General features: G+C 34.0%; 1 protein-coding gene across 1 annotated transcript in view; it reads right to left on the bottom strand.

Annotated features, from left to right (window-relative positions):
* LOC115436969 (sodium- and chloride-dependent GABA transporter 2-like) overlaps positions 1 to 17,540 on the bottom strand; it is a 72,827-nt gene that overhangs the window by 10,875 nt on the left and 44,412 nt on the right. The window contains exons 4-11 of the mRNA XM_030160005.1: positions 13,293 to 13,427; positions 9,454 to 9,594; positions 8,070 to 8,154; positions 7,861 to 7,993; positions 6,255 to 6,389; positions 3,044 to 3,147; positions 2,818 to 2,942; positions 1,541 to 1,653 (exon numbers count right to left, since the gene is read on the bottom strand). Of these exons, the coding sequence (XP_030015865.1) occupies positions 1,541 to 1,653; positions 2,818 to 2,942; positions 3,044 to 3,147; positions 6,255 to 6,389; positions 7,861 to 7,993; positions 8,070 to 8,154; positions 9,454 to 9,594; positions 13,293 to 13,427 (971 nt within the window). The remainder of the gene's footprint in view (positions 1 to 1,540; positions 1,654 to 2,817; positions 2,943 to 3,043; positions 3,148 to 6,254; positions 6,390 to 7,860; positions 7,994 to 8,069; positions 8,155 to 9,453; positions 9,595 to 13,292; positions 13,428 to 17,540) is intronic.

Genomic DNA, 17,540 nt, shown 5'->3' with positions numbered 1-17,540 from the left:
CTGTTGGATTTGGCTTTTGTATTAAGTTGAAGTATGTATTCTTTGCACAGACAGTGTTTACATTTTAAAAGCCTTGTTGCATTTGAGAATGCATCCAATGGGGCATCACAATAAAATTAGGCATGATGTGTTAATTCCATGACAGGAGATATGCGATGTTACCTAAAATTAGTTTAATATCCCACATATATCGGCAGCGATATCGGTAGATATCAGAATCGGAAATTAAGCGTTGGACAATATCGGCATATCGGTTTTTGGCAAAAAAGTCAATATCGGACATCCCTAGTTGTGAATAGTTTTTTTGTAAATTGAACCTTTTTCTGGTAGGGGAGGCCGGCTCTTTTGTTTTCCCGTTTTCTCCTGTTTTTTGGTTAGGGAGTTTAGGTAAGTTTTCTGTATTTTATTTTGTGCATTTATTTTTGATTAGGTAAGTTAGTTTGAACTGTAAAGAAGATGTTTTGTTTGTTGTTTTAGCCGCACCCTCCCCTAACCCTTCTTTAGTTGCTTAAAAAAATAAATACTGTGAACTTTAGTGTCGACTGATGTGTGTGCTTGGGAGCTGGGAGGGGACAAAGTGAGCATATTATGTTCGCCCTGGTGAACCCCTAGGCTGGGGTGTAACATGTGTTTAATCCTTTTTCCATGTTACCTCTGTATTATTCAGCTGCTGTGGCAAACTAAGGATCTTAATGATTATTGGTTCATGGTTATTTTGGAATTATTTAGTTATTGCTGTGTGTGTATGTATTGTTGTATATGTATTTGTTACTTAAAGTACTGAATGTTTTCCTTTTCCCGTGGGATTGATAAAGCAATAATTCCTTTATTTTTTTTATTATTATTTTTAATATTGCTTAATTAAATTACTTTCTGTAAAATAATTTCTGTAAAGAATTTCTGGTGCTTGTTATCCTTCTGAAATGTTTCAATGGCTGTGTTTTCTTTGATCATATCCACCAACTTGATGGCTGATGTTAGTTTGATAATGCTTCATTGTCCTGCTTAAGCATTAGTGGACATTATAGAGCCATAATGAAAATATACAAGTTAATTTAAAGAGCCTGTATAAGTCATAGATCATATTTTGTAGTCATTTTATAAGACATAAATTTACAAAAACAAGCAAATATTTATGTAATGTTGATGATAGATGTTCCCTTTAGTATAGTGAGTGATGTCATGTGATGTTGAGGTACATTAGTGTTATTTTTTTTATTTTTTTCTAACTTGTCTTGTCCAGCATCCTAACAGCAGAATGGTAGTCTGGCTGCCTTTTGGTGCTGAACAAATTTGCTTTGCCAAGGGTAACTTCATAAAGTATATGAAGCTCCCCTTGATATTCTACTGTGTTTATTATGAGTTTTGTTGAACCACATTTGTGTTATTTTTATGCATTAAACATATTTCAATTGACCTTCAGAAGAAATTTACCTATTTTAAAGAAAGAAATTTGACAGTCTTTGGATTCATCCTTAAACTAACACTATCTACAATATATTTAATGTATATTTTTCTTACAAATGAAGGTAATATTCACCTGACTGTCCAATCCAAGGAAGATAATCATGATGAAGAAGAACGCAGCCCATAGTTGAGGTAAAGGCATCATGGCGACTGCACGAGGATACGCAATGAAGGCCAGACCAGGACCTGAAAGTGGATCATAATAGTAAATACATGCAAAAAAGGAGTGCAAATAACACATTACAAGACTTTTTTTTAATATAGATTTTATTTTGCAGTTTTCAGTTGTGTTAAAACACAAAAACAAAGGCTCAGATGTGTGTAATAACTAATTAATTAATTACATTATAAGGCTTTTAACTTCAATTATAATCAACTGAGATGTGTAGTGGCCCAGAGGTGCAACAGCCCAAAAAAATTATCCATTGTACGGAAAAAAAGAGAACAGCCCAAAAACTTATCCACTGTATGGAAAAAAACAGAACAGCCAAAAAAAAATTATCCACTATAAGAAAAAAAGAGAACAGCCTAAAAAATAATCCACAATAAGAAAAAAAAAAAAAGAGAACAGCCCAAAAAATTATCCACTATCAGGAAAAAAAGCATCATCCACCTTTTTAAGTAAGAGGGTGCTATTTACACAAAAGGTCTCTTCCTTTAAAATTAAGGCCACCAGAAAAAATAAAAGCATCGGCTAAAAAATTTTAAGGCCTTGAGCTAATGTGGCTAATGCTAACGAAGTAACCCACTGGAAGTGGAGGTCGGTGCGCTAAAAATCGTTATTTTAAAAATATATAATGGATAATTTTTTGGCCTGTTCTCTTTTTTTTCTTATAGTGAATAATTTTTTGGTCTGTTCTCTTTTTTTCTTATAGTGGATAATTTTTTGAGCTGTTCTCTTTTTTTCTTATAGTGGATAATTTTTTGGGCTGTTCTCTTTTTTTTTCTTATAGTGGAAAATTTTTTGGGCTGTCCTTTTTTCTTACAGTGGATAATTTTTTGGGCTGTTCTCTTTTTTTTCTTTTATGGATATTTTTGGGCTGTCCTCTTTTTTTCGTATAGTGGATAATTTTTTGGGCTGTTCTCTTTTTTTTCTTATAGTGGATAATTTTTTGGGCTGTCCTCTTTTTTTCTTATAGTGGATAATTTTTTGGGCTGTTCTCTTTTTTTCTTATAGTGGATAATTTTTTGGGCTGTTGCACTTGTGGGCCACCATAGAGATGCAAAATTTAATGTGAAAATCATGTTGCAGTTTTGTACTTTATACACAGTACCCCTTTATATCACTGTATTACATTTGCTTCCATAGACTGCAGCTCAAAATACAGTCTTCAGTTTTGCAAAACAAACCTGATTCAGCCACCGTTGAAATATCCACACCCAACTCATATGACATGAAGCCAAGGACAGAGAAGATTGCAAAACCGGCTACAAAACTGGTTAAACTGTTTAAGAGGCAGAGGGCAAAAGCATCTCTGCAAATGGAAAAAAACATATAGATTATGAGTTAAGTGAAAAAGCAAACAGACTGGTGTAAGCACAATACAGAGTCATCCATGTTTATTATTAGCCTCACTTATAGCAGTTGTTGTCATATTTGTTGTAACTTCCCAAAGATGCCAAACAACCAGTGCACACAGCGTAGGAGAACAAAATCTGACTCCCAGCGTCCATCCACACCTGGAAACAGGGAGGTTAGATCAGAGACGGGAGAAGTATTCACATCCTACAAGTCCTTAAGTAAAAGTATTCAAGTATCATCAGCAAAATGTACTGAAAGTATGAAAAGTCAAAGTAGTCATAACGCAATAAAATGATTTAACTAGGATGTTTTCAGATTCATTTTACTGCTGTAGTTGTGTGTATACTGTATGTTATTGCTGCACATGTTTAAATGTGAACTCATTTGAACTGTTTCATATACACTGTAAAAATGACTGTAGAATTGACACCAAAAAGTTGTAAAATTGCAACATAAAAAAACTGTGACATTACAATGCAAAATTGTTTATTTGAAAAGATTTTTGTGTTAACTATTAAATCAAACATAGCTGTAGTTTTTACAGGAAGAGTATGAGAACAAAACCAGATTTGGATGTAGAAATGATGTATTTCTTTTGTTTTTAGAAAATAAAACTGTAAATTGATAAACAATGTGGTGCTGTTTAAATTGCAAGACCATAATGCTGAAATAGCAGCCTATTTTCTTATTTTTTTTCTTTCTTTTTTTTTTTTAATAAAAACGTTATAAAAAAGTAAACATTTAATAATTTAACATTTAAATTTGTAAATTAATGGGTTGGTAGAGTTGGTAGAGTGGCTCGTCCAATAACCAAAGGGTTGGTGGTTCGAATCCTGGTTCCGACTGTCCATATGTCAAAGAGTCCATGGAAGACACTGAACCCTGAATTGTTCCCAGTTGGACCTGGTGGTTTTGGAAAGTGCTTTGGACACCATGAAGGTGGAGAAAATGGGCTAAGTAAATGCAGTCCATTTACCATTTAAATCCAGTGTTAAATCTACATGTTTAAAATGTTAAATCTGCATGTTACTCTGCAAATATGTTTACAGTTGGATGTGTTTTTTACAGTATTTTTCTGGAAACCACAGCTGCCAGTTTTGTTTTGTTTTTTTTTTTTCGTAAAAACAACAGGATTTTTTTTTTTACAGTGTACTGCTGGTAGTTTAACCTATAAAAACCCAGTGGAATTTTTATGGCAGAATCCCAAATGAATTCTTCTCTATATTTAACCTTTCTAAAGGGATTTATCACCATTTATTATAAAGTTATCCTCCATATTTTGCATTTTTTCAGTGAATATCAAGTATTTTCCTATATTTCATTTACTGAACATGTAGATGTTCATAGAAGCTCAGATTTAACCCATAAAGACCCAGTCCTACTTTTGTGTCAGTTCCCAAATGAATTTGTCTCTTTATTTTAACCATTCTTAAGTGATTTATCACCTTTTATTATAATATTATGCTCTGTATTTTGTGCTTTTTCTGTGATAATCATGTGTTTTCCTGTATTTAATTCACTGATCATGTAGATGTTCATAAAAGGTCAGAGTAAAGTTGAGGGTTATTATATCAGAAACAGAAAAAAACTGAAGAAAAAGTGACTTTTTCAGTCAAATCTATCATTAACTGAACATGAACCAAGTGTCTCCATCCACTGTCACTGTTCCAACTCCATGGGTTTTACCGGTGAATCAATGTTGTAGAAGATGACAGTGTTTCCATGGTAAATACAGAGCCTCTGAACGTCCAAATGGGTCATATCTGATGACCATGAAAAGATGACAAACTGCATTTTACACCAATTGTTTACATGTATTGATAGGATTAATGGATCAACAGGTATTAAACAGCTTAGATCAATAGATGGTTTTGGTCACTGGTGGATGTGGGTGTTTATGGGTCAGTCTAAAGTAATGAATCATATTCTACACTGTTGCCCATAAAGTTGGCCATAAAGTTTATTTGTACCTCTTCTCAAGAAATGATTGTGACAATGTGATTTAATCTTGATATACTGTATATACTGTAACTAGGACTCAGTATGTATCATTGTACCTGTTCAAATGTGACACTGCTGTGTAGAAATAGGAATAAAAAGACGAATATGTCTGAAAACAACATTATTACAACTTCGTGGACAACAGTGTAGTAGATCATCATATGTTTGTAGTGTCACTGTCCAGTTATGATCACATATTTAAAAAAAAATCTACTTATCATGAGCACAGAAAAACAACTAAGATTTCAACTTTTCAACATTTTCACACTGATCAAAGAGGGTTTATTTAGTAGAAAAACATTTAAGCAACATTTAATCCTTCAGTTAGCCATGAACAGTGGTGTAGTGGTCCCTGGAGAAGTGGGTATACTCTCAAATTTTGCCTTTTTTTTAAGTAGTCCAGAAAAATACCTTGTTTTAGAAACAGTGACTTATAAGACTACTCTATTTAGTTTACCCAAAAATCTGTCAGTAGTATTTGCTCATTATTATAAAATTGTCATGATTTGATCAGGAGCAGTTTGTTGGTATTACTGGTCACACAAGCAGCTGCAGGAATGGAAATGTATTTTTAACACAAGGCAAACACAGGATAACGTTAGCCTTTCATAATGTTAGCCTTTCATAACGTTAGCCTACTCACACAGTTTAACTATTGGTGACATTTACACATGTACATTATAACGTACAGATCGCAGTCGATCTACAACTACACAAAACATTCAGTAACAGGCAGAATCTTGTTAAAATTCTACTTCTCTCAAGACATTTCAGGTTGTTCATATTTGTTCAGATTATTCACATTTTTTGCGAAATTATACTTTGTTTTAGTGTAAATACATGAAAATATTTACATTTACAAAGACAAAAATTTGGAGTTGTCATTATTTATAGGTTATTATGAGAGTATTTCACTGAATCCTGCCCACTTGAGATTCATTTAGTCTGAATGTGGAACCTGAACTAAAAGGCTTGTTAATATTTTCAGCGTAATTTTTGCATTTCACAAATTCAACCCAAGGGACCCAAGGGACCCAAGGGACTGGACCCTTTGGCGGGCCGGATTTGGCCCCCGGGCCGCATGTTTGAAACCTGTGCTATAGATGATCTAATGTAGCTTCACTGTAATAATGTGAGAACAGAGTCAGTGTGAAAAGACTTTCCAAAGACACTGCAGTCATGAAGGAGCCTCAGGATGCATCTGAGGATGGTTAGATAACAAATATATGGACTGTCTTCGTCCTCATCCACATTGTCACCTCACCTGAGGATCAGTCAGACGGGTGGGATCAGGGGAGAGGTAAAACCAAATCCCATCCATGGCTCCTGGCAAAGTCAGACCACGGATGAGCAGCGCAGTCATCATCACATAGGGGAAGGTGGCTGTAAAGTACACAACCTACGAGAGGAAGGCAGACAAAGACCGAACTAACGTACAATGATCTATGTAGTTAGAACTTTCAGGAGAGGATCGGCAAGATGTACGGACTGCAACTCAATATAGGTCAATAATCTTTTTTTTTTTTCCCTAGGCCTTTTGTTGGTCAATAATCTAATATAACTGAAATTTAACTAATTTAATTTAATCTAATCTAATCTAATGGAATCCAAACAAATCTAATTTAATTTAATCAGATCTAATTTAATCAAATCAAATCTAAACTAATCGAATCTAAACTAATCCAATCAAATCTAATCTAATCTAAACTAACCTAATTTAATCTAAACTAATCTAATATAATCTAATCTAAACTAATGTAATCAAAACAAATCGAAACTAATCGAAATGAATCTAAAGTTATCAAATCTAAACTAATTGAATCGAATCAAAACTAATCTAATTGAATCTAAACTAATCTAATCAAAACTAACTGAATCTAATCTAAACTAATCTAAATTAATCTACACTAATCTACCGGTAATAAAATCTAATCTAATCTAATAGAATAGAAAGTAATCTAATTTAATCTAAACTAATCTAATCTAATCTGATTTGATCTAATCTAATCTAATCTAATCTAATCTAATCTAATCTAATCTAATCTAATCTAATCTAATCTAATCTAATCTAATATACAGGGTGGTGAAGCAAAATTTACAATGAACATTTAGTTGTTTTTTCTCAACAGGCACTACGTCAGTTGTTTTGAAACCACACATATATTGATGTCATAATCATACCTAACACTATTATCCATACCTTTTCAGAAACTTTTGCCCATATGAGTAATCAGGAAAGCAAACGTCAAAGAGTGTGTGATTTGCTGAATGCACTCGTCACACCAAAGGAGATTTCAAAAATAGTCGGAGTGTCCATAAAGACTGTTTATAATGGAAAGAAGAGAAAGTCTGGAAGATACTATTAAAGAAGAATGGGAGAAGTTGTCACCCGAATATTTGAGGAACACTTGCGCAAGTTTCGGGAAGCGTGTGAAGGCAGTTATTGAGAAAGAAGGAGGACACATAGAATAAAAACATCTTCTATTATGTCAATTTTCTTGTGGCAAATAAATTCTCATGACTTTCAATAAACTAATTGGTCATACTTGAATCTAATCTAATCTAAACTAATCTAAAAAATGAATCTAAACTAATCTACTAGTCTACCGGTAATCAAATCGAATCTAAACTAATCGAATTGAATCGAATCGAATCGAATAGAAAGTAATCTAATTTAATCTAATCTAATCAAATCTAATCAAATCTATTTTGAGAAGCAATATTTGTTCACAGTTTGTTGGTGTTTGCTTGAACTAAAACACCATGCTCCTGTTCAAAACACTGTGCTGCATGGTTGACAATTTTAATAAGAACATTTTGACAAAAAAAGGACCTCTTTAGAGCACCATGTTTTCGATGTTCTCACTCACTTTTCCTGAAGACTTCACTCCTTTCCAGATGCAGAAGTAACAGACGATCCAGCTGAGCAGCAGGCATCCAGCCAGATCCCAGCGGACACTCCCGACCTCCTCCAGTCCTCCAGACAAACCCAGTACTCGTCTCCTGAACAGAACAAACCTTGGTCAGTCTGTTAAACCGCTGCTGCAGGTTTTCCATTACAGTATTTATGGACACGCACTGCCAGAATTCTTCCACTGAAGATGTTGCATTCTCAAAAACGAAGCCATTTGACGATCGATTCAGATGATTGTCAATGCAGTCGTCTTGGGGAAGAAAAATAAGAAATACGATTAGAAAACAGATTTGTAATAGATTACAAAAAATACTTTTCTGGAAGCTTTTTAATCAGAACAGTGTTGGTTTTTAAAAGCTCTCTCTACTTTAACCCTTTCATGCATAGTGGTCACTCCAGTGGACAGTTATTCTACTGCTGTTCTCTTGTATATTCATGGGTTTGTTGTTTTAATTTCATATCAGCCAACACAGTGGACGCTTATGCACCATCCCATACACTGCAATTGAAAACATTACTGTAACTTTGCTGTTCTTGATAAACTCAATCTAACATGTTCAAGTGTAAATCAGTTCCTTGTTATTGTTATTAGACTGTAATTAACAACAAGTTTTTTTTTTTTTTGGCATATTATGTCCATGAAGTGAGTAATGACTAGTATTAGAGTACACTACAAACAAAAAGTTAAGGATATTTATTTATTTATTTATTTATTTTTTTGTCTTTTTTTTGGTCATTTTTGCCATTTGTAAATAAAACTATGTCTGGTCATTTAAAAAAAAAAGTGTTTCAATTCAATTCACACACAAAAAAGTAAAACGCGTTGTGGAAGAATCCCAACTGAAAAAAATAACCCAAAAATTAAAAATATCCATAACTTTTTGTTTGTAGTGTATGCTAAAATGTGAGAAAACATCAAATTAGCAGCATTTAATGTTTTTATTTCATAGTTTTCACACAGTATATCAGTAAATACATGTTTCTTTGCTTCAAAAATTAAACACATGGTGTCCAGCTTGGTGGACATTTTTGCAACTCCATGAAAAATAGCTTCATAAAAAAAAAAAAAAAAAAAAGAAAATTTAATCGCATTGTTTTTTGATGCCCAAAGAGGAATAAAATAAAATCTTGATTAATGTTCTCATAATTCATGCATGAAAGGGTTAAGCACATTTGACTCATGGTAAAAACACAGGCCATACTAAATATCAATACAGTCATATGCTTGACCTCATATGTATTTAGCTATATATATATATATATATATATATATATATATATATATATATATATATATATATATATATATATATATATATAGTGTGCATATTAATACGTAATTACTTTTTTATTATTATTTAAACAATAAAGTTCTATTGAATCAAATCTAAATCAGTCAATCAAAGCCAAAACAGGTGAACACAAAATGACAACCAGAGCCTGGATGACTAATGGAAACAGTCCCAAACATATGAGTCTGCAAATGATTTCCAAATAGTCCCTCAGAAAAATAAAAACAGGTTTATAAAGTGTTGTGTGGCTGGTGTACCTGTGTTCCAGGTGTTGTTGCATCTGGCCCAGGGGAGTTCAGAGGTGAAGGAAGAGAAGAGGTAGAGGAAGGCCCAGGCCAGGATGACGATATAATACATCACAGTGTAAAGCATGATCACTTGACTCCCATAACCTAAACCTAATGACAAAATATGATAGAATGTCTAGGGGGAGAACGGGGTTGGTTGTCACACTCATCATATCTCAGCCAACAGGGGGCACAGTCACAAAATACTGGTTGTGAAATGATCAGAATTGGGAACAGTAAATGTATATAGTCCATGCTGGAGTGTGATGTTTAACCCTGAGGTGAGAGGATAGGACTTTTTTTCATGTCAGTTTGTAAATATTAAGCACTTTACTGTTTGGCTTCTGGGCTTTTACACAATAGGTTTCTAATGCTGCGTTTCCACTGCATGGTACCGGCTCGGCTGGACTCGACTCGACTCGGCTTGGCCTTTTTGCATTTCCATTACAAAAAAGGACCTGGAATCTGCTACCCGGTACTAGTTTTTTGGTATCACCACCAAGCGATACTAAACCGTGACATCTAACACTGCAGACCACTGATTGGTCACACAGTTTTCTCTGTGACCCACCGTTTTATAAAAAACAGATGCGGAAGTGGACAGTAAATATAGCGGTACATTAATCCACATGATAACAGCCCAAAACTACACCATGGTTGGTCGAGGAGATTCAGTCTTTGGTGGCCGACGTAAAAATTCTGAGGAGACAACGAACAAGTTTTCAGCAACTCTCTGAGCAGACGACACAGAAATAACGCGCCGCATCGCTATGACGTCCAGGTACTGAAAAGTCAGTAGTATGCTGTAATGGAAACGGTCTCCAGGAATACAGAGTCGAGTTGAGCTGAGCCGAGTCGAGCTGGTTCCACGTAGTGGAAACGCAGCATAACAAAGAAGTTGTTACCATCAAAAAGTATGAAGGGAAAGCTGTCATTTTAGTTGTCATTTGTTAACCAGCTAGTTGCTGGATGGTTGCTAGCTTTGTTACCAGCCTAAAGTTCCATTTGGGGTTGGTTGTCACATTTTAAGGGGGGTTGGTTGTCACATGTGATAACTTCTAAATGGATATGGAGAGAGGTTTTTCTGGCGATGGAATTTGCACCAGCTACCACAACGGACCGTCCCACCCCAGGTATGGAGTCTTGTGCACCCCTGTCCATTCCAGCTGCAGAGCTCAGTGCACCCGCGTCCACTCCAGCTCATCCCACTATACTATTCTGATTTCTCAGGTGTTTTGATGAAAACCTCAAGGATCTGCTGTTTCATGTGTCCTGTTTATGTTCCTTCCTGTTTATAATGTTTACACAAAAAATTAACTTGTAAATTTAATTCTGAAAGTTGCCATTCTTTTTTATACTTTTCCCATTGAAATAATATGGGACAACCAACCCTATAGTGTGTGTGTGTGTGTGTGTGTGTGTGTCAATGTGTCAGAGTGTTTTGATGGTTAATAAATCACTGATAATATAAGTTAAAAGAACGACAGGGATGTCTATTACAACCCAAGACTTTAAGCTTTACTGCAGTGTAGGAATAACTAGTCTAAGACGTGTTGCTCAGGAGATATTCACACAAAAACAAAAATTGTGACAAACATCCCCATTCTCCCCTAAACATGAATCACTTAAAAAAATGTACAAAGGAACTTTAGCTGAGGAGGAGTAGGGAAGAGGGTGGATGTTCACTCTGATGACGCTGGTGAATATTAGGCTGTACTTTAAGGTGGGAGGGTAGTAGAGCTGTCCTGGCTAATATGTAGTGGAAGGTATGTGTATTATGTATTTAATCTATTGTATTTATATAAACTAATATAGATAATTGAGATAATCATTTACAGTGCAGGTGTCAAACATGCGGCCTGGGGGCCAAATCCGGCCCGCCAAAGGGTCCAGTCTGGCCCTTGGGATGAATTTGTGAAATGCAGAAATTACACTAAAATATTAACAATCCTTTTAGTTCAGGTTCCACATTCAGACCAATTCAATCTCAACTGGGCAGGACCAGTAAAATACTATCATAATAACATATAAATAATGACAACTCCAAATGTTTCACTTTGTAAATGTAAATATTTTCATGTATTTACACTAAAACAAAGTATAATTTCATAAAAAAAAATGTGAATAACTTGAACAAATATGAACAACCTGAAATGTCTTAAGAGAAGTCAGTACAATTTTAACAATATTCTGTCTGTGATTAAATGTATTTGTAGATCCACTGTGATCTGTAAGTTATAATGTACATTTGTAAATGATAAACTGAGGCAGAATATTGTTAAAATTACACTTTTTTTCAGTTTGTTCATGTTATTCACATCTTTTGAAAGGATAGTTTATAGATGTAAACATTTTCATAATGTAAATTAACTTTTTTCGCTCTAAAACATAGAGAAAAGTTTGGAGTTGACATTCTTTATATATTATTATGTTATTATTTTACTGGTTCGGCCCAGTTCAGATCAAATTTAGCTGAATGTGGCCCCTGAACTAAAATGAGTTTGACACCCGATTTACAGCATCAATTATGAGGAAAATTGTATATAATTATAAATTTTAGCAGGTTGTATATTATATTCATATGGGTTCACATTTAGCACATATGTAGTAGATTATGATACAGAATTATATATATATGATAGTCATTATACTGACTGATCATTACATATATATATATATATATATATATATATATATATATATATATATATATATATATATATATATATATATATATATAGAGTGATATACTTTGGGTGTGGTATTATAAATAATAAGGTGGGATTAAATAAGTGTTTAACTTCTTCCACTCCTTTTCAGATGTGAAAATGACACTAAAATTGTATTAAATATTTCTTTTGTTTAATACTCTACATTTCTTTTTTGGGTTTCTTGGCTTATGTTGTTGATTTGCTTCAAGCATTTCCTTTTCTTGGTGGCGTATGTCCAAAATAAAACATTTATTTGCTCATTCCTTCAGAATATTCAAACAGAAAAAGATACATTTTTAACCCTCCGGTATCCCGTCCAGTAAGGCTCTTACTAAGCACCAAGTGGGCCTTTTTGGCACACTTGTGGAATAATGTCAAAAAAAAATTCATACAGTTTGTTTTTAATTCTTTTACACTTTTTTCTATTTCATCAACTTGAGCCATAAATAAAAATACCAAATACTCAATAACCGTCACATTTTTTAACCCTTTAAATGCTGTGTTTGTAGTGTAAACAAACCATTTTTTGGATGCAAAAAAAACACAAAAACTTATTTTTTTTCAATACATGACATAAAAAGTGGATCAGATATTATGTGATTTTATTGCCTGGCATATGTCAATGATTAACCCCAACACTGGTTAATTTGCATTATTATTTTTGGTGCTTGGTCAAATGTTCAAAAATACTAGCATCTGTCACCAAGTGTATGAAAAATGCACACCTATGAATCAAACTATTAAATATTTTATATTGATTTATTTTTCTGCTCTAATTTGATTTTATTTCTGTAAATCCAGGTCAGCCCTAATCGTACATATCAAATGGAAGAAATAGTGCGTTGTAGGCACACTTGGGAGACAGATGCTAGTCTTGTAATTTTCTTTTGTTTACAATGTGCACATTTTAGTTGGTGGCCAGAATTTTAAAGACCATGCAAAAATGAACAACTTTTGAATTCTAATCTTATTTAAATTGTGAAAAATAATATGAAGTTTTTTAACAAGAAGTGCAAAGTGTGCCTAAAAGGCGCACCCGGATACCGGAGGGTTAATAAACCATATTCTCCTATTTAGGGGTAAACTCAGTGACAGTACCTTCAAATAAAGGACATATTTTCCTCCAGCATGTGATTCCACCTTGACCTGTTAACTGTCCCATTGACACCTCCAGGAAAAATATGGGGATTCCACAGGTGACCAGGAACAACACGTAAGGCACCAGGAAAACACCTGAAATGGAACATAGTACAACATATGAACACATACTGTACATCTCTCTTCCTCATTAACCCTTTGATGCATGAATTATGAGGACCTTAGTCAAGATTTTTTTCCTGAGTGTTTTTATTCCTCTTTAGGCATGAAAAAAACTATGTGACTGAAATATTTTAATGAATCTATTTTTAACGGAGTTACAAAAATGTGCACTCAGCTGGACACCATGTGTTTAATTTGTAATAACGGGCGATAACGTAATAAATTTGCCATTTTTAAATGTAATAAGCCAGTAACATAATAACTGTCCAATAACGTAATAAAAGTCCTGAACCGATAATGTAATAACTTTTGGCCAATTACATGATAACTTATTACATTACTGGCAGGTTATTGAGAGAGAGACAGAAAGACAGAGAGAGAGAGACAGAGAGAGAGAGAGAGACAGAGAGAGAGAGAGAGAGAGAGAGAGACAGAGAGAGAGAGAGAGAGAGAGAGAGAGAGAGAGAGAGAGAGAGAGAGAGAGAGAGAGAGAGAGAGAGAGAGAGAGAGAAAGAGACAGAGACAGAGACAGAGAGAGAAATTCGATCACAGTTATATCTAATAAATGAAACTTAAATACAATGATATTAATATATTATTACGTTATTGGCTCAGTTCTTACATATGCAAAGAATTTTTTTGACCAAAACTTATTACATTATCGGTTCAGAATTTTAATACGTTATTGGCCTATTACAGTTTAAAAATGGCAAATTCATTACGTTATTGGCTGTTATTATGTTATTGGTCATTATTACGTTATTGGCTTCTACAAGCAAAGAAACATGTATTTAACATGTAATATCAGAAAATGATAAACTGTGAAAACTTGGGAATATATATATTTTTTAATGTGGCTAATCTGATGTTTTCTCACATTTGATCATACTCTAATACTAGTTATTACTCACTTCATGGAGATAGTATGCAAAAAAAAACAAAAAACAAAACTTTTTGTTTAAGAAATCTGTTAATTACAGTCTAATAACAACTAGCAATTGATTTACACTCAAACATGTTACTACAGATCAGGTTTATCGGAACAGCACAGTTACAGTAGTGGGATGAATGTCAGTGTATGGGATGGTGCATAAGCGTTCACTGTGTTGGCTGATATGGAACTAAAACAACAAAACCCATGAATATAGAAGAGAACAGCTGTAGAATAGATTTCCACTGTAGAGACCAGTATGTACGAAAGGGTTAAATATGGACTTAGTAAAGGACACTCAAGGACACTTCAGCTGTTTCTCAGTCTAAAGGATCCTTAATTCACACTTCATCACTTCATAGACCAGAGTGTTTCCATCTGATCAATTCCTCATGAATGAAACAGTCCAACAAGAGCAGAAAACACCCCAACAGTGAGTCAGATTAAATAGAAAACTAATAACATTTATAATGGCAAAAATAAAGAGAAGCCAGTTATTTGTTCTGCTACAACAATTAATGAATTGAATGTACATTTTTCCCAAAGGCTGATATCATTTTAATCCAAGCTCATGTGTCTGTGATTTCACTCCTCATTCATTCTTATTTCACTGCATGACTTAATGTTAGTAAATTCAGGAGAACTGTTTCTTCTACTAATCATATGAATCTTTAACCCTTTCACGCATGAATTATGAAAGCCTTAATCAAGATTTTTTTTTTTTTTTTTATTCCTCTAGGCCAGGGGTGTCAAACATGCAGCCCAGGGGCCAAATGCATCCCACCAAAGGTTCCAATCCGGCCCCTGGGTTGAATTTACAAAGTGCAAAAATTCCACAGTCAAGGCTGTGGAACTTATTTTAGTTCCAGTTCCACATACAGACCAATATGATCTACAGTCAAATAATAACAACAGAATAACCTACAAAAAATAATGATTCCATATTTTCTTCTCAGTTTGATGTGAAAAAAAAAAAATTACACTATGCGTATAAATAATGACAACTTCAAATTTTTATCTTTGTTTTAGTGCAAAAAAATAACATTAAATTATGAAAATATTTAAATTTACAAACTGTCCTGTAACAATAAAATGTGAATAACCTGAACAAATATGAACAACCTGAAATTTCTAAAGAAAATTAAGCTCAATTTGAACTATTTTCTGCCTGTTCCTCGGGGTTTAGTGTCTTTGTAGATCTGATCCATAATGTACATGTAGAAGTGATAAGTTGAGGCAGAATATTGTTAAAATTGTACTTATTTTTCTAAAGAAATTTCTTTTTTTTTTCCAGGTTATTCTCATCTATTTTGTTTGGATAGTTTATAAAAGTAAATATTTTCCTCATTTAATAGGGATTTTTTTTGCTCTAAAACAAAGACAAAAATTTGGAGTTGTCATTATTTATAGGTTATTCTGTTATTATTTTACTGGTCCGGCCCACTGGAGATCAAATCAGGCTGAATGTGGAACCTGAAAGAAAATGAGTTTGAGACCCCTGCTCTTGGCATTAAAAAAACAAAGTGATTGAAAGTGTTTTTTAAGAACCTATTTTTCATGGAGTTGTAAAAATGTCCATTCATCTGGACACCATGCATTTAATTTTTGAAGCAAAGAAACATATTTACTGATATACTGTGTGAAAACTATGAAATAAAAACACTTTTAAAGCAGCTAATCTGATGTTTTCTCACATTTTAACATATTCTGATGGAGATAATACGCAAAAACCCCCCAAAAAACTGCTAATTACAGTCTAATAACAATAACAAGTGATTTCCACTCAAACATGTTAGTGCAGATCAGGTCACAGTAACGGTATGAATGTCAGTGTATTATGGGATGATGCATGAGCGTCCACTGTGTTGGGTGATATGGAACTAAAACAACAAAATCTATGAATATATAAGAGAACAGCTGTAGAATAACTGTCCACTGAGGTGACCAGTATGCATGAAAGGGTTAATCGTTTTATCTATTCGGTGTGGTTGAAATCGATTCTTTTTTAATTTAGCTGCTGTTTCAAAGATTCAACCAGAGGATTGTGGGTAACTGAACAGCTCTGAAGATGTCGAGGATCTACAGACGTGTCCTCTCCTACAGAAGGCCTCAGTCCTGGGAAGGATTCTAGACGTTGGAACTGTCCTCCAGTAAAAACCAGATGAGACGGTTTAATGTTAATGATTCCCTGAGGGATCCTTCCTTGTGGTTGAGAAACAGCCTTAGATGTATCCGGGATCAGGGGTCAGGGGTCAAACCACCAACCCTCTGGTTTATGGATGACATGCTCCTCCTACTGACCCTCAACAAGCCCTTGAATATCTCAAAATATCTTTGTTTGGCAAATAATAAAACTGAGCAGGTATCCTACTCCATGTGGGACTGTATGGTATTTCTATTTGTTGTCCCATGTGTCCACATACGGACATAATATTTGGCATTTCGACACATTTTGAAGGGAAACACAAATGTGTTGTCACATAAAACATTGTAACCTGAGCTTCCTTATTTGCTAACGTTAATCAGCTTCACATCTTCCCTCCACACACTGAGGACCTACTATAACACAGGTGTCAAACATGTGGCTCGGGGGCCAAATCCGGCCCACCAAAGGGTCCAGTCTGGCCCCTGGAATGAATTTGTGAAATGCAAAAATTACACTGAAGATGTTAATCATTTTAGTTCAGGTTCCACATACAGACCAATTTAATCTCCAGTGGGTCGGATCAGTAAAATACTATCATAACCTATAAATGATCACAACTCCAAATTTTGCTCTTTGTAAATGTAAATATTTTCATGTCATTTTACTGTATTTACACTAAAACAAACATTTCACAAAAACATGAATAACCTGAACAAATAGGAACATTGTAAAATGTCTGAAGTGTAATTTTAACAATATTCTGTCTGTTATTAAATCTTTTGTGTATTTGTTGATCCACTGTGATCTGTAAATTGTAATTTACACGTTTAAATGATAAACTGAGACATAATATTGTTAAAATTGCACTTAGTTTTCTTAAGAAATTGCAGTTTGTTCATGTTATTCACATTGTTTTAAAGGATAGTTGGTAAATGTAAACACTTTCATTGCATAATTTTACTTTTTTTACTCTAAAACATAGAGGAAAGTTCGGGGGTGAGATTATTCA

The sequence above is a fragment of the Sphaeramia orbicularis genome, chromosome 17 (genome assembly GCF_902148855.1).
Source record: "Sphaeramia orbicularis chromosome 17, fSphaOr1.1, whole genome shotgun sequence".
NCBI lineage: Eukaryota > Metazoa > Chordata > Actinopteri > Kurtiformes > Apogonidae > Sphaeramia > Sphaeramia orbicularis.
Note: the sequence above shows the minus strand (reverse complement) of the source record. Positions and strands in the feature narration are given on the sequence as shown.